The 21,663-nt window shown below is 39.6% G+C and overlaps 2 protein-coding genes and 1 pseudogene across 2 annotated transcripts in view; all 3 read left to right on the top strand.

Annotated features, from left to right (window-relative positions):
* LOC141499640 (vomeronasal type-2 receptor 26-like) overlaps nucleotides 1–21,663 on the top strand; it is an 841,716-nt pseudogene that overhangs the window by 147,231 nt on the left and 672,822 nt on the right.
* Nucleotides 908–12,051, top strand: LOC141497039 (uncharacterized). Its single transcript, XM_074199625.1, is given in 5 exon segments — nucleotides 908–969; nucleotides 1,449–2,395; nucleotides 2,398–2,510; nucleotides 11,352–11,457; nucleotides 11,570–12,051. Coding segments are annotated over 5 exon segments (1,710 nt in total).
* The window catches only part of LOC141497090 (uncharacterized), a 10,501-nt gene continuing 822 nt past the window's right edge, over nucleotides 11,985–21,663 (top strand). The window contains exons 1-5 of the mRNA XM_074199683.1: nucleotides 11,985–12,047; nucleotides 12,356–12,417; nucleotides 13,242–13,368; nucleotides 13,867–13,962; nucleotides 16,603–21,663. The exon at nucleotides 16,603–21,663 is cut by the window's right edge and continues 822 nt beyond it. Coding sequence (XP_074055784.1) covers nucleotides 12,382–12,417; nucleotides 13,242–13,368; nucleotides 13,867–13,962; nucleotides 16,603–18,923 — 2,580 coding nt within the window. The 5' untranslated portion in view covers nucleotides 11,985–12,047; nucleotides 12,356–12,381 and the 3' untranslated portion in view covers nucleotides 18,924–21,663. The remainder of the gene's footprint in view (nucleotides 12,048–12,355; nucleotides 12,418–13,241; nucleotides 13,369–13,866; nucleotides 13,963–16,602) is intronic.

Here is a 21,663-nt window from a genome sequence, read left to right as displayed (position 1 = left end):
ATTCATTATACATTTTACTTTTCAAAGTAAAATAATTATGTTCTCAATAGAATAATAAATCCCTCTGAATAGATTTCCAAGACTCCCTGTATATAATCTATGAGGAATCAACACAACTTTATTAAAATAAGCTTTATTTACCAACAGGTAAATAGCTAAAATATATAAGCTGGCAGTTCTGCAAAGAAATAGAAAAATAAAGGTTATAAACAACCATGATAACTGTCCAAATTCTTTGATAATTGCAGAAATGCAAATTAAAACACCACAGAGGTATTATTTGCTCTCATTAAATTGGTGTAGATCCTTAAAGTAGTCATAATTCAATGCTGTTGCAGGAATGCCATTGCACTCTTGATAAGAGTTAATAATTGACTTAATCTTTTGGGAAAGCAGCGTGCAATTATGCAGTAAAGGAGCTTTATGGCTCTCATATTATTCCATTTGATGGCTCACACTGTAGTAATGTTCTCCAATATGATATTCCCTGGAATATTACACACAAAAATATTCCTACTGGAAGGGGGAAACATGACATAGTGAATGGTGCTGAACTTTGAGTCATACAATCTTGGCTTCAAATCTCACATCAGATGTTAACTGACTAATCTAGGTAAGTCTTTTACTGTCTTTATTCTTTAGTTTCCTCCCCTTCAAAATCAGTGTTGGACTTCATGGTCTCTAAAGTCTCTTGCATCTAAATCTGTGATCCTATATGAAAAGTATTCATATGAGGGAAAACTGAGCATCCATGTGCCCATCAAGTGAGCATTCTTGGAGCCAAGTATGATAGATAAATGGAATATGGCATTTTACCATATGAGATGATAAATATGAAAAATACAAGAAAAATGTGAAAATGTAAATAAGAACTGATGCAGAGTGGATTAGAATGAAAACAGTGTGCATGTATAGCTGCAAGTGGGTTAATAGCAGCAAGAATGCTAAGAAACAATGCCCCATCAGAGTGTAGGTTGTTCAGGGCTACAGGATAATTGACATCTTTTGTTTCTTTCAGATTGGGACACTGGGATTAAATCTAAAGAATCAGCTCCACAGCCAGTGTTTCTTTGGAGGAATCATCCCAGAAAAGACTTTCAGGGGGTGCTCCTTGGATCTCAAAGATGGGAAAAGCCTCTGAATGTTATAGCAGGTCAAAGGAGGAACAGAGTAATGAGGAACAATATTTTAGACAAGTAAAAATCACCCAAGGGAAACCCTCTAGTGAAGCAGGAGGGCCATCAATATAATAAATATAACAGAAGATCTAATCTAGATCCTGTTATTTTTCTACAAAAAAGATTTTTCTTCATAAATGTGATAAACAGAAAAAAAGAGTTTCAAAATGTTTTCAAACATAAAACAATATAATAGAATCTGTTTAAAGAAGAGATTTTCTAATGATGATAAATGTCAGAAATCCTTTAGCTATAAATTTGATCATATAGAAAACATAGACTACATACTGGAAAGAAACTTTACCATTGTAATGAGTGTGGGAAGTCTTTTCTCCAGAATACTGATTTTACTCTCCATCAGAGAATTCACAGAGAACAACTTTATGAATGCCCTGAATGTGGAAAGACTTTCCAACAAAATTCTTATCTTAGGAAACATCAGAAAATACATACTGGGAATAAACCTTATGAATGCAATGAATGTGGAAAAGCCTTCCATTGGAGAACACAACTTACTGAACATAAGAGAGTTCATACTGGAGAGAAACCTTATGTATGTAATGAATGTGGAAAGGCCTTTCTATGGAGCAGTAACTTTACAAGGCACCAGAGAACTCATGCCGGAGTAAAACCTTATAAATGCAGTGAATGTGGGAAGGCCTTTAGCCAGAACTCATATCTTAGGAAACACCAGAAAATTCACACTGGAGAGAAACCTTATGAATGTAACGAATGTGGGAAAACCTTCCAATGCAGAACACGACTTGCTAAGCATCAGAGAATTCACACTGGAGAGAAGAAACCTTATGTGTGCATCGAATGTGGGAAAGCTTTCCTCTGGAGCACTGACCTTATTAGGCACCAGAGAACTCATACTGGTGAGAAATCTTTTGAATGCAATGAATGTGGAAAAGCCTTTTGTGATGAGACAGGTCTTATTCAGCATCACAGAATTCATGTTGGAGAAAAACCTTATAGATATAATGACTGTGGGAGAGTTTTCCTCCAGAGCACAACACTTATTCAACATCAGCAAATTCATACTGGAGAGAAACCTTATCAATGTAATGAATGTGGAAAGACCTTCTATCAGAGAGCAGCTCTTACCCAACATCATAAAATTCACACTGGAGAGAGACCTTATAAATGCAATGAATATGGGAAAGCCTTTCATCATAACTCACACCTTATTCAACATCTTAAAATTCATACTGGAGAGAATGTAATGAATGTGGGAAAGCCTTTGCCTGGAACACAGCATTGACTAAACACTGAAAACTTCATACTGGAGAGAAACCTTATAAATGCAAAGAATGCAGGAAGCCTTTTTATGTAAGGGCAGAACTTAATCAACATTATAGAGTTCATAGTAGAGAGAAACCCTATAAATGTAATGAATGTGACATTATAGCATTCATACTGGAGAGAAACTTTAATAGTATAATGAATATAGGAACTCCTGGATCACAGAGCATGAATATTATGAATGTGGAAAGCCCTCTGGCAGAGAGGACAACATCCTGAACATCAGAAAACAAAAGTCAGACTTTTCTCCAAGAAAAATATATAATTAAATATATTAAATACTGGAAGAAAATCATATAAATATAGCTCACTCTTCAGTGAATGATACTGAAGTATGCCACTTGCCCCTTCAATGAAAACATGGTGCACTGGAGGTGCAGAAAGAGGTGCAGAATTTCAGACATGGTGTGTGTGTGTGTGTGTGTGTGTGTGTATGTGTTCAAGTTTATTTGTTTGTTATAAGGGGGAAGGGGAGTCAGTAGAAAATGACAGTGATATCAAAGAGAAGAAAAGAATGTCAATAATAGAAAGAAAACCCCGTGACCACAGCATATAACTGGCTGTCACATTTTCATGGAAAAGATAAAAATATGAAAGCTAGACTACAGTTTAGCTGTAAAAATTAGAGATTAGAACTGTTTGAATGACTGCACCCAAAGACTAGTCATTTTTGGTTCATTAGCAGCTTGGAAAGTGTTATCTACTCAAGGTAAAAGTGTTGTTAATGTCATGTAACCATGATTTTTAGATGGCAAAGTGGCAAATTCTAATCAATTACAATCATTCAATGAATGAGCTTTTATTAATCACTTATATGCCAGATCCACTAGTCATCTACAAAGCTAGGTGAAATGGATGGAAGACGAAATCACTGAGGAAACAAAGTTCAAGCTTATTAAGCAATATATGCCAGTTGTCCAACAAATTGGGACCAGCAGCCTTCCTCAGTTTTGGTCCTGGACTGTCACTATACGAGGAGACAAATATTTATGCATTTAAACTCTTCAGACCAATCAGACCAATGAATTAAAAAGCAACTAACCAGGATATAACATTAGGTAATCTGATTTTTTAATTGGAGGAAAGATTAGGGACTTTCCAGGTTGGGAGATGGAGAGTAAATGGTTACAATTCCCTGAAACCAGAAAGAAAAAGGTGTCCTAGTCCCCCTAAGTTATATGTAAAAAAAAATCAAAGGAACATAGAACAATAACTGATTAGCATTGGGATCAGTTTTCAGATAAGACATAGTTATGAGAAAACTCCTTGCATCAGTCTTAGGATCTGTTTTTATAGTCTTTAGTAAGAGCCTATAAGAAGTAGTTAGAGGTAGTCTAGCTTCTCAGTCATGCAGGGTTAGGTTCAAACAGTGCAATAAAGCTTTCCCTCCTATTTCCCATAATTGAATAACGTTTTCTCACAAAATGGAAATTTGGACTCATCCCATAATTGAATAGGAAGGGATGGGGCAGCCTGTTGACACAGTAGATAAAGCACTGGCCTTGGAGTCAGGAGGACCCAAGTTCAAATGTAGCCTTGAGACACTCTACTAGTTATGTGACCCTGGGCAAATCACTTACCTCCAATTGTCTACACACACACACACACACACACACACACACACACACACGGAACTGAGCTAGATATAGAATTGAGTTACTAGATGGAATCAATGTGGTTCACTCAATTCCCACTATTGCTTGCTACAATAATCCCCTTAATTGCCTCAGTGGCTGATGTACAGTATCTAAAAAGGCCTCAACAAGTTAGATCACTGGCTATGTATGAGATTAAATTTAATTGGATTGACTTAATAGTTGAAATCTATGACTCAGTTTCACAAGTACTAATCTTCCATCTAACCAATTGACTGCAAAAGTTTTGGGAATTCAAATGCCAAAGATGATTTTTTTTAACAATATTAAGTGTTGGAAGGGCTGTAGGAAGACATATACAAATGCATTATTGGTGGCCCTGGTCCAGCTGTTTTGGACCCAAAAGTCACTAAACTGTTTCTACCTCAAGTCTAGAGATCGCGTAAAAGTTCCAAGTGCACCAAAATATTCACAGCAGTACTTTTCAAAAATGTGGTAGTGTTATTGGCAAAGTAGGTGACCAATTGGGATGACCAAATAGATATTGGCATAGAAATGCAATGAAATGGAAAATAAAAAAAATTTAAAAAAAGAAATGTAATGAAGTGATATACTACAAGAAACAATGGACATATAAATGAAAATAACATTAAAATGCAACCAAATTCTAATTGATTACAATCTATCAATGAATGAGCTTTTATTAATCACTTATACGCCAGATCCATTAGTCATGTCTGACTTCATGACCCCATTTGGGGTTTTCTTGGCAAAGATACTGAAGTAATTTGCCATTTCCTTCTCCAGTTGCAGGCAGGGGTTAAGTGATTTGCCCAGGATCGCACAGCTAGTACATGTCTGAGGTCAAATTTGAACTCTGGTCTTTCTAACTCCAGGCCCAGTGCTCTATTCATTGGGCCATGTAGCCTCTTTTGTCAAGAGAACCCCATGGGAAGTCCAAAGGTCTCAAAGAATCATGACTGAACAGCAGCCAAATGTGGTCTCAACAGAATTATAAGGAAATACTTTTCCATTGCTTTGCTTGGATGGAATAATGAGATGCTGCAATATTTTGGGCTTTCTGATTAATAAAGAAGACATATAGCACTCTGAGATTTGCAAAATATAAATATCTCAGTTTATACTCACAACAATCCTGGATGGAGTTTGAAGATAAAGAAAATGAGACAGAGCCAAAGTTAGTTGTCCAAGACCACACAGCTAATAAGTATTTGAAGCCAAATTTGAACTTGGGTCTTTGTGACTCCAGGTCCCCTATAGTTGTCTCTAGTGTGTTGGTTATTCTTGCTGAACTGATTTCCCCCCTTTTCCATTTTTGTAATAACTACTAACTCTCTGGGAGGGTCAGGAAGGAATATCTTTTGTATTGCCAGAGGATATTACAGGCATTGGATTTTGATGTTTAGTCCTTTATTCTCGAAGAAGCCAGGAGTATACATACTGGTTGAATTGGGCGGGGTACTGGAGGTGCTTCAAATGTTCCTTTGCCATAACCCAGCTGGCAGAGGAACTTGGCATTTCTCATCATAGGTCTAGTAGCTGCCTTTTTTAGGATTCATTTAACTCTCCTTTAAAAATTCTTCACTTCCACAGAAAGGGACTTTGAAGAGGAGAAAATAACTTGTGTTTCTCTCAGCCAGCCCCCCCCCCCAGTGAGTGGCACTCTTGTCTTTGTTTTGTTTTTTGGTGGGTTTTCTTTTAGTCTTTAGCCTTCTTGGAACAATCTCCTAGTTGTGGGATCTCTAATGGAAAAAAGTATAGGATGTTCTAAGCATTTTCTTAGCATTTAATTGCTTTTTGAATTTTACCTATTCCTTTTTAATTACCTTTGTCACTAGTTCCTGCCTAGTAACTAGGGTCTATTCCAAAATTGTGGATAGAGCACTAAAAACTTCTCCCTGTATTACTATGTTCCTGGTGTGGAGTCAACTCCACTGGGTACGAGGCTGTCTCCTGTGTTGATTCCCAAGTCTATATCTCCACTCCAACCTAGGCAATCCCTCTAGCTCAACCCTTCCAAGGCCATTGCTCTGTGACCTACACATGACTGCCAGGGATCTGTTCTCAAGCCTCTGCTATTGGTCTGTTTTTGAAAAAGTGTATACAGCTTACCATTGCAAGTGGCACAGGGCTGGGTACCTAGGAGGGAGGTCTCAACAACCTCAGGAGAACCCTGAGAAGGAAGTGTTATTTTCCCATTTTGCAGTTTTGGAAACAAAAGGAGTCCTATCCAAAGTCACACATCTGGGAAGCATTTGATGTCAAATTTGAACTTGGGTCTTTCTGACTCCAGTGGCCTACCTGGTTGTATCTGTATAGTGTAGCTAGGTGGGGCAGTGGGTAGAGTACCAGCCCTAGAGTCAGGGGGACCTGACTCAAATTTGGCCTCAGACACTTGATACTATGTGACCTGAACATGTCACTCCCCTACTTTGTGACCCCCCCCCCCCCAGTGATTCCCAGTGACTTCTAGTATTAGATAAAATCACCTGTTTGGGATTGAAGTTCCTTTCCATCAGTGAAGATGAGTTTTTTTCTTTGTATATGGGTCTCTGGAATAACACCTGGGGTATAGTAGGCATTTAATAAATGCTTGTTGGTGAATTTGCTTCTGGAGATATTCTTCCACTGCTCCAATCTGCTGTGCTAATTGTGTAGGGTTTTAGAACACAATGAAAGTCATAGTTATTCCAAGTAGTGGGTTCATTAATATACGAACAACAATATGGATGACTATGTCATTTCAATTCAATGCAACAAATGTTTCTTAAGGTCTTCTCCAGGCCCAGAACTGTTAGGTAATTAAATTGATCTGTTCCTACCCTCAAGAAGCTTCTAAGAGGGGCAGCTAAGTGGTGCAGTAGATAGAGCACTGGTGCTGGAGTCAGGAGTACCTGAGTTCAAATCCAGTCTCAGACACTTAATAATGACCTAGCTGTGTGGCCTTGGGCAAGCCACTTAACCCCATTTGCCTTGCAAAAACCTAAAAAAATTAAAATAAAAAAGAAGCTTCTGTTCTCCTGTTATTGTCAACAGGATCCAGACCAGCCTGTAATATGTGGATGACTAGAACAGGCCAGAGATGGGAAAATCAGGACACAAATAGAAGTTTAATTTCAGAGTTAGAAAAATGATATTTGCAGGTAGAAGTCCCCTCATATCACAAGAAGGAGGACTTAATACTGCTGTGACTAAGGCCACACAACTAGGTCATTATTAAGTGTCTGAAGCCAGATTTGAACTCAGGTACTCCTGACTCCAGGGTTGGTGTTCTATCCACTGAGCCACCTAGCTGCCCCAGTCATTCTCATTCCTAAGACAGTTCTCGTGGTTGGCATTTCTTGGGACAATTCTTGGGTCCTGTGGGAACTGTTGTTATCTCAAGTCTTGGAAGTCATGATTACTCTGTGGAATACAAAACCAGTGTTTTGTGACAAGAACAGGGATGCAGTACCTAGAAGTCACAAGGATGGAGGGCCCTGGGAAACAGGGGAGTGAGATCCCTCCATGAATACCTGGTGCTGGCTGGAGTAATACATTGCCAGAGGGTGAAGTCACCCAGAAAGCAAAGGATTATTGTTAGGCCAGGCCCAGGGACATTCATTCTGCTCTCTGGGCCTTAGCTCTGGCAAAATATTTTAAAAGGGGGGCTACAATATGTATACAGGTAAGTAAATACAAAATAAAAAATTAATTACAAAGGAGAAAAAATGCTGAAATCTGAGAAGCTCAGGAAATTCCCTGTAAAGGAGGTAATATTTGAGTTGTGAGTTGAAAAAAGGAAAGGATTCTATGATATAGAATTGAGCAGGCCTTAGGAGATCACATGTCAAAATATAAGAAGTCTGACTGTCTTGGACTTGAGCATCTGTTACTTTTTACTTTTGGGGTGGGGGAGCAGATGGGAAGGAAATCATACTATTAATGACAGTTTCAAATCACCCCACAGTGTTTCCCTAGAGAGTAGGATGTTATATGATGCGTGGCTGAAAGTATCTGGATTTGAATCAGGCTATCCAGGATGGATGGAAGTTCTCTGACAAGAGGATCACTTGGAGAGAGGGTGTGTCTCTAAAGGCTTGTCTGAGACAGATCTTTCATTTGCTTGGACATGGGGAGGTAGGTAGGATGTAATGGGGATTTGACCAATAGCACTAACAGAACAGTTGCTCTTTGGGCCTTTAGGAAGTTAAATTATCTGCCCCAATACACCCCATTCAAGTGGAGTAGGTCCCAGAGAGGAAAGAGAGGCTCACACTGGGAAGAGGCAGCACTTCTTAGTGTTTTACCAATATTGTTTTCACTGATTCTTCATAATAGGCCAGAGGCATAGATGACATGTGAGGAAACAGAGAAAATAACTGACTCTGTTTTTCTGTGTGGGTCATTTTGTGATATAGGACTCATGCCTTAGCTGCAAGATTAGATGTAGCAGTAAAATCAACAGAAACCACATGATTATCTCAATAGATGCTGAAAAAGCCTTTGATAAAATACAACATTCATTCCTATTAAAACACAAGAAAGTTTAGGAGTAAATGGACTTTTCCTTAAAATAATAAATAGTATCTATCTAAAAACCATCCACAAATATTATATTTAATGGGAATAAACTAGAAGCACTTCCAATAAATTTAGGGGTAAAACAAGGATGCCCACTATCACCATTACTATTCAATATAGTATTAGAAATGCTAGCAGTAGCAATAAGAGAAGAAAAAGAAATGGAAGGAATCAGAATAGGCAGTGAGGAAGCAAAACTTTCACTCTTTGCAGATGATATAATACTATACCTAGAAAACCCAAGAAAATCATCTAAAAAACTCCAGCAAAGCAGCAGGATATAAAATAAACACATATAAATCATCAGAATTTGTATGAACAACAAAGCCCAAGAACAAGAGATAGAAAGTGAAATTCCATTTAAAACAACTGTAAGTAACATTAAAAACTTGGGAATCTACCTCCCAAGACAAACACAGAAATTGTATGAACACAATTATAAATCTCTCTTCACCTAAGTAAAGTCAGATCTAAATAACTGGAAAAATCTCAAATGCTCATGGTTAGGTCGAGCTAATATAATAAAAATGACAATTCTACCCAAATTAAATTACTTATCCAGTGCCATACCAATGAAACTACCAAAGAAATACTTGACCGAGCTAGGAAAAATAGTAATAGAATTCATCTGGAGCAAGAAAAGGACAAGAATAGCAAGGGAACTAATGAAAAAAAAATGTAAAGGAGGGTAGCCTAGCTCTACCAGATCTAAAACTATACTACAGAGCAGCAGTCATCAACACTGCCTGGTGCTGGTTAAGAAATAGAGTCGTGGATCAATGGATTAGGACAGGTTCAAAAGAAACACAAGGAAATGATGACCACAATCTCCTATTTGACAAACCCAAAGACATCAGCCTCTGAGATAAGAACTCACTGTTTGACAAAAGTTGTTGGGAAAACTGGAAACTAGTATGGCAAAAACTAGGCCTAGATCCACATTTCACACCCTATACCAAAATAAGGTCAAAATGGGTACAGGATTTAGACGTAAGGTGCAATACCATAGGTAAATTAATAGCCCAAAAAATATTCTATCTGATCTCTGGAAAGGGGATAAATTTATGACCAAACAAGAATTAGAGCACATTACAAACTGCAAAATGAATGATTTTGACTATATTAAATTTAAAAGGTTTTGCACTAATAAAATGCTGCCAAAATTAGAAGAAAAGCAGAAAGCTGGGAAACAGTCTTCACAACCAGGAGGTCTGATAAAGGTCTCATTTCTAAAATATATAGAGAATTGCATCAAATTTATAAGGTCACAAGTCATTCCCCAACTGATAAATGGTCAAAGGATATGAACAGTCTTCAAATGAAATTAAAGCTATATAAGCATATGAGAAAATGCTCCATTACTGTTGATTAGGGAAATGCAAATTAAAACAATAATGAGGTGCCATCTCACACCTATTAGATTAGCCCAGATGAGAAAAAGGGCAGATGATCAATGTTGGAGAGGTTGTGGGAGGATTGAGACATTGATGCATTGCTGGTGGAGTTGTGAACAGATTTAATCTTTCTGGAGAGCAATACAGAACTATGCCCAAAGAGCAATAAAACTGTTTATGCCCTTTGTCCCAGCAATTCCAATTCTAGGACTATATCCAGAAGAAACTAAAAAATGGGAAAAGTCCTACATGTTCCAAAATATTCACAGCAGCCTTTTTTGAATTGGAAATTGAGGGGATGCCCATCAATTGGGGAATGGCTAAACAAGTTATGGTACATGAATACTATGGAATATTATTGTTCTATAAGAAACCATAAATGGTCAGACTCTAGAGAAGCATGGAATGACTTAGAGGATCTGATGCTGAGTGAAGGGAGGAGAACCAAGGGAACAATGTACACATCAACAAGAAGAATGTGAGAGGAGCAATCTTGAGGGAAGCAGCCTCTCTCAACAGTCCAGAGAGCTAGGACAACCGTATTTGCCAGATTATCCCCAGCCAGAGGAAGAAAAACAAAACAAAATACACCAAAAAAAAAATGCCCCTACCGAATCCGATGAACATTTTATAAAAATTACCTATGTATCTCTTTCCCTTAATCCTAATTCCTCATGCCCAAAACTACTAATTTGAAACTATATTTTACAAAATGTGTATGTAAAATGCTAACATGACTGTTTCCAACTGAGGGGAGTGGGGTGGGAAGGGAGGGTGGAGGGAAACTGTAAACGGATGAAAATAAATTTTAAAAAAGTAAAATAAAAAAATGAAAACCAACCCCCCCCCCCGCAGCAGCTGATCTAAAGGATCTTCTTCCCCTCCCTCTAATTGGTTCATTATAGTCTTTACACAGCTCTGATAGCCAGCCAGCATCCTCAGCCTTCCTCTTTAGCTAGAGATAAACATTTTCCTTAACAAGAGTATTATTTTTTCCCATATTTATAGCAGGTCTTTTTGAGATGACAAAGAATTGGAGATGGAGGGGATGCCCAGCCATCCGGGAATGGATGAAAAAAATGTGGACTAGATGATGGAGTACTCTTATTCTAGAAGAAATCATGAGCAGGAGGACTTGAGAGAAGCCTGGAGAGACTTGCATGAACTAACGCGGAGTGAAGGGAGCGGAACCAGGAGACCATGGTAACAAGGACAGCAACATTGTAACAAAGAACAACATTGTAAGGAGGATAGCAACATTGTAACAAATGAGCCACAGAGAATCTGTTGCCCAGGACAGCAACTTTGTAGCAATGGGCAACAAGGCTGGAGAAGAGAGGGACCTGAGCGTGACCGGGAGGGCGCGCATCTGTGTGTCTCGGTGTGTCTGTGTCTGTGTGGGTGAGTGTGTGTCCGTGTGTGTTCTGTGTGCGTGGGTGCGTGTCTCCCTTCGGGGCAGGGTCTTCTGGCACAACTCGGACTACTCTGGCCTGTGTCCCCACCCCGCTTGCAGGGACAGAAGCTCGAGCCTGGCTCCGGAGCCCCCGAGTCCGGAACGGGGCGTGTGCGCGGGGCCCAGGAGGGCCCCCTTGGCCCTGCTCTGGCCTAGTAACCGGCGCCTCCTTCGGCTCCTCGCGCTGCAGGGGGGGGGGGGTCAGGGAAGCCCCGGGGCAGGATTGGAACTCAGAACTCCGGGCCACCGAGCTGCTAGGAGGAAGCCCCGAGAAGGCGGGGAGGCAGGACCCGCCCAACGGGCCGGTCTCTGAGGTTCCCCCTTTTCTCTGCTGCTCGGGGAGGGGGGGAGCTCCCCCAGGCGGCCCGGGCTCAGGACGCATGCGCATCAGCGTCCGCCGCCTTCCGAACTACGTTTCCCGGGGAGAGGAGCCAAGGAGGCTCGTCCTGACGTCACGTCCGGCCCCCCTCAGTGACCTCCCGCTTCGCGGGCGCCGCGGCCCTTGGGGCTCTCTGAGCCGGAAGCCTGCGCCCCGGAGGTGAGGCGGCGCCGGCGGCTCGGGGGCCAAGAAGGGCCCGGCTGCCCGCGACCCCCCGGCTGCCCGCGACCCCCCGGCTGCCCGCGGCCCCCCGGCTGCCCGCGACCCCCCGGCTGCCCGCGGCTCGGAGGGGGAGGGGCGGTGCGGCCTCGCGCCTGCGCAGCTTCCCGCTCCGCTCTGCCCCCCTCTCAGCAGCCCCTGGGGAGGGTCTTGGACGGCCCCGCCCCTCCCCCCGAGCCTCCTCCCCCCGCCCCCGGGCCCCGCCCTCGGCCCCCCGCCCCTCTCATGGCTCCTCCTCCTCCCCCCAGGAGAGGACCCCCGGGCCGAGAGAGCCATGCCTCCCGCCCCACCCAGGGCCGCGGCCCCCCAGGTGAGTGCAGGCCCCGCCCCCCGCGCCCCCAGCTGTTCCTATGGCATTCCTGCCAGCCAGGCCCTGCAGCGCCCCCTCCCCCGCGGCCCCCCGCCCCTTCATCCGTGGGTCCTGCGCGGCCGTGGCGGAGCTCGGGTCCCCAAGCCGGGCCTCGTCGGTGCGGCCGACCTTCACCAGAGCTGATGGAGCAAGGGAGGCTGTTGGGCCCAGAGGGTTCGGGAGGGTCAGGGAGGAGAGGAAACCTGGGACGGGGCGGGGCGCGGCGATGGAGCCGGGGCGACCCCCGCGAGAAGGCCGAGGGCTCGCCGGAGCCCCCCTTGGCCAGCCGGCTGGTGGGAAGTGCATTCTGGGAGGGCTGGAGGGGCCGGGGAGCCCCGCGTGGGGAGCTTTGGCATCCTGGCATTGCCTCCAAGGCCCGGGTGGGCTCGGGGGCTGCCCAGGTTCCTTCTGACTTCAGGGCCGCGAGACTGTGAGGCTCGAGGGGGAATCACAGCATTGACCCTGACCCGGACCCGGAGTGAGTGCCTCAAGGCTTTGCTAAACTCAGGTCATCTGCAAAGTGGGCTAAGGAATGCCTCAGCCACCTGCCCCACAGGTAGTGCTTGTGAGGAAGCATTCCGCCAAGACAGGCTGTTTCCACATGGGATGTGGCAGGGGGTTGGATCACACGAGGGTCGAAATGAATGTTTGGCTTTGAGCCGGGAGAGCTGACACCATTTTTGATGATGCCTGCACATTTCATCTCTTCCCCCTACGTTGGTTCATCGGATGGACGGCCCCTGGGGAAGCCTTTATGTTTTTTACCGAATGAATGAATATTTCAGGCATCGGTGACATTCAAGGATGTGGCTGTGGACTTCACGTGGGAGGAATGGCGGCACCTGGGCCCTGCTCAGAAGGAGCTTTACAGGGAGGTGATGCTGGAGAACTACAGGAACCTGGTCAGCTTGGGTAAGGATGGCTCCCCTGACTCGGGGTCTGCCCATTTAAAGGTAATGGTTTCCTCCCAAGGCAAATGCTGGGGGATGTGATTATTGTTTAGCGGATTCTTGGGCAGGTTAAAAACAGAAATGGCTGAACAATGCCTTTATGGTCAAGAAACAGGATTCTCAACATATATGTTGTCCACAACATGGCTCTGGCTTGGTAAAACTGGAAACTGTCCATTTAATTGTCTTCTTTCTGTATCTTCAAGCCAGAGGTTCTCCCCTAAATTCCCCATGCGGGTCTTTGAAGAAGAGAAAGTTCTAAATCACCTTAGCAAGGAGTGGATCGACAAACCAATTTTCTTTGAGCTCAATTTGACACAGTGCCTTATTCTCCCATATTTCCCAGGAACACCATCTAGAACTGTCCTAGCATTCCCACTATTCCTAGAGGAGAGAAGGGCTAGGATTGAATTTTGAAGTGTCTCTCAGTTCCCACCTCTTTGCTTTTTCCATTGACCAGGCTTTATGGCTGCCAAACCAGATGTGATCTCTTGTTTGGAGCAGAGAGAGATGCCATGGATACCTGAAAGTCAGTTTTCAAGAAGCAGCTATTCAGGTGAGTGAAAACAACCTAATTGGTTGAGTTATTGTAATCAGTAGTTCCAAGAAACATTCACCAGGGAAGTGGATGAAGAGTTATTTTTTTAGGGAAATTAGGGGAAAATTTAGGGAAATTAAAACAACATACCATTTTATGAATATTAAATTCTTAAATACATATATATAGATATAGCTATAGCTATAGATATAGTCAGATAAAGTTAAATAATATAAATGGTGGAAAACAAAAATACTTTACACTCTTGAAGCACTATTAAGTGATTGAATCTTTAATTTTTGAAATTACTTTTTTTTGTTTTTGCCAGGCAATGGGTTAAGTGACTTGCCCAAGATCACCCAGCTATTAAGTATCAAGGGTCTAAGACTGGATTTGAACAACAGTCTTCCTGACTCCAAGGCCAGTGCTCTATCCACTGTGCCACCTTGGATGCCCTTGAAATTATTTTTTTAATCATTACAAATCTGCTTTTGTTTCTCTTCAACCTCTAATTCTGAAAAATTTAAAAAAAGAAAGGAAACCCTTGTTATTGTCAGGTAGCATCAGTTTTCTTACTGACTATATGCCACCATGCAGAGTAGCATGTTTTCCATGAACTTTCTGCTCTTGTGGTAGGTCATTACACTAATGTTCCTAAGTCTTTTGGAGTCGTTTGTCTTGGTAGTATTATTGTCTTGTTTGTGTATATATGTATGTTTATTCTCTTCTTTAACCAGTTCAGAGAAGAGTGAGACTTTAATTTTACTCTTTCCTCTTTGCTTATATGGTGTTCTACATTTGCTCCCTGATTATGTGACATAATTTTCCCTTCTTCCTTTTGCCCTATGGTGTACTTGACTTTCCTTCTTTTTCTAGTCTCTTCTCTCTCTCTCTCTCTCTCTCTTTTTAAATTATATCTAAGGCCCTCTGTCTAATTAGGCTCCCTTCATGACTCTGATAGAGCATTGATTGAACTTGGAATCAGGAAGACTCATCTTCCTGAGTGCAAATATAGCCTTAGCACTACTTGTGTGATACTGGGCAAGTCATTTAACCCTGTTTGCTTCAGTTTTTCATTTAGAAAATGAGCTGGAGAAGGAAATGGTAAAGCATTGCAGTATCATCGTTAAGAAAATCTCAAATGAGCTAACAAAGAATTAGATACAACTGAGATAAATGAAGAACCACAAAATAATGACTCCTGATGTTGATAGGGTACAGGAAGGAATATATGTATTACCTCCCACTATATTAGATTGTAAACCATTTATCCTTGTTTGGTACCTTATCATTAATTACTCTCATTTGCTTTTTTATGTTTCTTTTGATTCTTGTTTTTATATTTGAGAAGTTTTTTTTAATCTGGTTCTATTCTTTTCATCAGTTTTGCTGGGTAATTTATTCTTTTTTTTATTAAAGATATTATTTGAGTTTTACAGTTTTCTCCCAATCTTGCTTCCCTCCCCCTCCCCCCACCCCACAGATAGCACTCCGTCAGTCTTTACTTTGTTTCCATGTTGTACCTTGCTCCAAATTGGGTGTGATGAGAGAAATCATACCCTTAAAGAGAACAGAATTCTCAGAGGTAACCAGATCAGACAATAAGATATCTATTTTTTTCCCCAAATTAAAGGGAATAGTCCTTGTACTTTGTTCAAACTCCACAGCTTGTAAATCTCTTTTTTTTTTCTTTTGGAATAGTATTCCAAATTCTCTATTTCTCCTAGAAAAAGAAGGGAGAAAAGTACTCTCAAGATAATTTCTATTTCCCATTTTGTTTTTAGAGTTCAGAAGATAAATCTGAGTCCTGCAGACCTGTTGTTCTATTTGAGAATTATGCTATTTGTTTGTTTTTCTATTTGAGAATTAGACAAGTCTAAGTTTGAAGTAATATTTTAAGAATTAGTGGCTGACCTTTCTCTCTATAACATCTGGCTGTATAGTGAGTGACTCATTACTTTTCAATATAAAGTCCACTCAAATAGACTTTGAAAACTCTAGACTAATAATCTCTAAGTGGACACACAGTTAAAAGACTACAGTTCACTCGCCAATAGGTAAGTGGTTTAGGTGTGTATAGTCAGTTAGAAAGAACTCATTAATACTAAAATGGAAAAATAGAATCAGGGAAATGCAAATTAAAACAACTCTAAGATATGCCACCTTGTTTCCATTGAATTGGCACATATAGACAGTAATAAATGATCAGTTTAAATGTTAACCAAGAATACTTTCATACCTTTGTTAGAACTATTTCTTGATTTAGTGTTTTTGAATAGCCAAAAAAAACTTAACTACCCTTTGTTTTCTTTGACCCTATGAACACAGAATCTTGCCTTAAATATGATTTTCACAAGATTTCGCTTTGTTCCTGGCTATGTTATTCTTCTAGGCAAGTAACAGTAAGGATTTTCTGAACAATTTGCAGTAGTTGAATGTAACTGAATATTTTCTTGTTATAGGATATAAGAACCATGAAGAATACAAAGAAATATGTAAACCTTTATAAGAAATTGATACAGAAAAAATTAAACACATTGAAAATTTAACTTAACTATAGCTTTAACAACATAAATAAAATTAGGGAAACTGCACAGAAAACAAAAGAGTAGGTTCATCCAAGCACAGGATGTTATTTACTACTGTCATTTCTTTCAGATTTTGACACTATGTCTCAGATCAAGGAATCAGTTCCAGAGCTGAATATTTCTATGGAAGAATCATCCAAAAAAGGACTCTCAAGAAATGCTTCTTGGACCTTGCCATTGGGAGATATCTGGCACCCTTATACCAAGTTAAAGGAGGATCTGAACATTGAGAATCAACATTTTAGACAAGTAAAAATTGCCAAAAAGAAATCCTACAGTGAAGTGAGTGACCCTGAATATAATAAAAATGGCAGGAGATCTAATCTAGAGTCACATTTTTTTCCACAAAAGAAATTATTGGTAAGAAAGAGTCTTCTTCGTAAATATGACAGACGGAGGAAGAGCTTCAGAAAGCATTCAGATATGAAACAAAATAATAGACTCTGTTTAAAGAAGATACTTTCTAATGATGATAAGTATCAGAAATCCTTTAATCATAATATTGACCATATTGAAAAACATAGAATTCATAATGGAAATAATCATGAGTGTGACAAATGTGGGAAGTCTTTCCTCCAGAACACTGAGCCTAACCTAAACCAGAGAATTCATAGAGGAGAAAAGATTTATGATTGCCCTGAATGCATAAAGTCCTTCCACCAGAATTCATTCCTTAAAAAACATCAGATAATTCATACAGGAGAGAAACATGAGTGTAATACATGTGAAAAAACCTTCCTCCACTCCACTGAACTTGCTCAACACCAGAGAATACATACTGGAGAAAAACCTTATGACTGCAATGAATGTGGGAAGACTTTTTCCTATAGATCACACTTTACTGACCATCAGAGAATCCATACTAAAGAAAGACCTTATGTATGTAATGAATGTGGGAAGGCCTTCCATCAGAATTCTTATCTTCGAAGACATCAAAGAATTCACAATGGAGAAAAACATACATGTAATGAGTGTGGGAAGGCCTTCCTACGAACCACTGAACTTATCCAACACCAGAGAACACATACAGGAGAAAAACCATATGAATGCAATGAATGTGGAAAGACCTTCTATCAGAATTCATACCTTCGAAGACATCAGAGAATTCATACTGGAGAGAAACCTTATGCATGTAATGAATGTGGGAAGTCCTTCCTCCGGTCTCCTGAACTTACCCAACATCGGAGAACACATACAGGAGAAAAACCTTTTAAGTGCAATGAATGTGGTAAGACATTCCGTTGTAAATCACACCTTACTGATCATCAGAGAATCCATACTAAAGAGAAACCTTATGTATGTAATGAATGTGGGAAGGCCTTTCTTAGGAGTACTAATCTAAGCCAGCACCAGAGAACCCATACGGGAGAAAAACCATATGAATGTAGTGAATGTGGAAAGGCTTTTGGTCAGAAGGCACATCTTACTCATCATCATAGAATTCATACTGGAGAGAAACCTTATGAATGCAATAAATGTGGGAAGACCTTCCGCCAGAATTCCTACCTTAGAAGACATTTGAGAATTCACACTGGAGACAAGCCTTATGTATGTAGTGAGTGTGGGAAGGCCTTCCTCCGGGCCACTGAACTTAGTCAACATCATAGAACACACACAGGGGAAAAACCTTATAAATGCAGTGAATGTGGGAAAACTTTTGGTCAAAAGGCAAAACTTATTCAGCATCATAGAATTCATACAGGAGAGAAACCTTATGTATGTAATGAATGTGGAAAAGCCTTCATCCGGAGCACTAATCTTAATCAGCACCAGAAAATTCATACTGGAGAAAAACCTTATCAATGCAATGAATGTGGGAAGGCTTTCTGTCAAAGGGCAGATCTTACTCAGCATCATAGAACGCATACTGGAGAGAAACCTTATGTATGCAGTGAATGTGGTAAGGCTTTTTGTCAGAAAGCAGCTCTTACTCAACATAATCGAATTCATACTGGAGAGAGACCTTATGTATGCACTGACTGTGGGAAGGCCTTCCACTGGAGCACAGTGCTTGTGCAACATCGGAGAACTCATACTGGAGAGAAACCTTTTGAATGCAGTGAATGTGGGAAGTCCTTCAGTCAGAGGGCAAAACTTATTAGACACCAGCGATTTCACACTGGAGAGAAACCATATAAATGTTTAGAATGTGGAAAGGCTTTCTGTCAGAAAGCAGATCTTACTTTACATAACAGGATTCATACTGGTGAGAAACCTTATAAATGCAATGAATGTGGGAAGACCTTTCGTTATAACTCTCACCTTACTCAACATCAGAATATTCATACAGGACAGAAACCTTATGAATGCAATGAATGTGGGAAGGCTTTCTTCTGGAGAACAGCCCTTAATCAGCATCGACAAATTCATGCAGGGGAGAAAACTGCGTAATTTAATGAATGTAGATGAATTCATTTTCTAGTAATGAGCATATTTGAGAAGTTTCAGCAGGAGACTCAAAATTACTGAACATCAGACAGTTCCTATTAGAACCTATTTGAATATGATGATTAAGTTTTCTCCGTAAATAAAAAGCCCTTCTAAATACTGTATTTAATGCCAGAGAGAAACTATATGAATGTATATAGCAGTTAGGAGTCCCATCTATGATTAGTGGTGAAGCACAAAGAAGTACCTCAGGAGAGTGTTGCTTTAGATACATACCCTTTCTATTATGACCAAAGTATTTCTTTTGCTTGGCTATTTATTTGTTACATTGGAAAGCTCTGTTGAATGGAGGTGGACCAGTGGGAAGTGATAGCAATATTTTATAAAGCCTCAATATGATGCAGAAAACAAATCCTTCATCCAAATCATACTTAATATCATGTATATGTTCTGGCAAAGATAAAGAGAAGTAGACTAGTATCTTGTAGAACTGGGTTTAGATCTAGTTGAATGGCTATGCCTAAAGAATATTCAGTATTAATGTAGTTTATTAGGTGGCCTCTACATAAGTGCCTTAGGGATCAGTTCTTGGACCTCTACTGTTTTAGCATTTTTTTTTATACATGATTCACATTAGATATGGATAATGATGGATTAGAGCATTGAATTAAAAATAAAATTGAAAGGATGATAGTGATGCTGGTATACCTGGGTTCTACTAGTCAAGACTCAAATAAAAGATATCACTATTGACTAGTGATATCATTTTGGAATTCTTCGATAATGAAGGGCAATACCCAAGTATGAGATGGGGGAAGAATAGGTAAAACTTTGGTTTCAAAATGACAAGGATAATAACACCTGGTATTGGAGAAACTGTAGAATTCAGGCAGTGTTGGAAGAACTGTGAATTGGAACAGCATTTTGGGAAAATAACATGAAATTATGCAAAACAAGGTTGCTGACCTCTTTATATATTTGATCTGTTGCAATCCCACTTTTGTTTACAAAGTCCTGAAAGTCAAATATCAATAAGCAGTTATGCAGCTACCATATTTTTGGCATAAAATATCAGCTGTTGGTCTAAATCTTACTTTTCCCAGAGAGTATGAATCCATCCAGGGTGTGAATTTTTATCACAGGAGCTGGGATCTTTGTGTCTCAATCAACTACTAGGCTACTAGATCCATTTTTCTCAGTGTATTGCCTAATTTGTTTCCCTAATTGATTTATTTTTTTGACCAGTGCAAATTTTTTTTTTGAATTTCTATAGTTTTAGATCTGGTACTGCTCTATCCTCTTTATTTCTACTTCTTTTCATTATTTCCCTTGAGATTCTTGACTTTTTTTGCCTCCTTGAGAATTTTATTATTAAAAAAAAAATTCCTTTGATATTCTGAATGTAATGACATTAAATGAGTAAGTTGATTTAGGTACTATCATTTTTATTATATTGACATTATACCCATGAGCTATGAATATTTTTCTAATTATTTAGATCTTTATTTCTGTGAACAATTATCTATAGCTATGTTTCCATATTTGTGGTCTGTATCTTCGTAGATAGATTCCCAAGTATTATACATTCTATAGTTAATTGAAATGGAATTTTTCTGTCCTGCTGGGTTTTACTGGTGTCACATAGAAATACTGATGAGTTGTGTGGATTTGTCTTTTATTATGCAAATTTGTTGCTAGTGTTTAAATTAATTTTTAGTTGACTCTTTAGGGTTCTTTCAGCATACCATCAGATTATGTACAGAGAGTAATAATTTCCTTTTTGTCTATATTTTTCATTGCATTTCAAGTACTATGTCAGATAGAAGTAGAAACAAGGGACATTTTTGTTTCACTCCTGATTTTATTGGAAAGAATTCCAATTTATATCCTTTACCTATAGTACCAACTCTTGGATTTAGATATTTACTTCCTTAGTTTTGTATTATTTCTATCAAATGATTATTGTATTGTGTTAAAATCTTTTTCTGCATCTGTTGATAAAATCATATATTTTTGATTTGTTATTAATGGAGATAATTTTATAGTTTTTCTAAAATTGAATCATAGAATATTTTATTAAAGAAACTAGGGGAAAATAACCTATCAAATGTGATACAAATTCTTGACTAAAGAAGGGATAGAGAATCACAGAATATAAAATGTATAATTCTGATTATATAACATTTTTAAAAATGTTTTTTGCACTAACAATTCTAATAAAGTTAATTTTTTTTTTTAAAAAGGAAACAATGGTGGAAAAGTCATTACAGCAAGTTTCTCTGATAAAGGTCTCATTTCCAAAAATTGATAAGGAACAACTTCAAATGTAGTAGAATTGAAACCATTTCCCAGTTGATATATGATTGGAAGTTACAAGCAGGCAGTTCTCAAAAGAAGATATCCAGGCTACCAATAACCACATCATTTAATTTCATAGCTATTTTTTCTTTGGCAACTTAGGCTTTGTAAAGCACCTTATTGATCTTCACGTGTTACAGAAGATGCATTTAATATCCCCTTTTATAGCTGGGGAGCTGATACAGATGTTAAGTGACTTGAGCAGGGACACACAAGTAGGAAATATCTCAGGCAGAATTTGAACTAAGGTTTTCCCACCTCTAAGTCATGCTCTCTGATACACCACCCTGCTAGCTAATAGTTAAAACAATCCTCTAAATCACTAATTAGAGAAATACATATTAATGCAATTCTGAGATTCTGCCTCACATACCAGATGACAAAA

The sequence above is a fragment of the Macrotis lagotis genome, chromosome X (assembly GCF_037893015.1).
Source record: "Macrotis lagotis isolate mMagLag1 chromosome X, bilby.v1.9.chrom.fasta, whole genome shotgun sequence".
NCBI lineage: Eukaryota > Metazoa > Chordata > Mammalia > Peramelemorphia > Peramelidae > Macrotis > Macrotis lagotis.
This window is presented reverse-complemented; position numbering and strand designations above follow the sequence as displayed.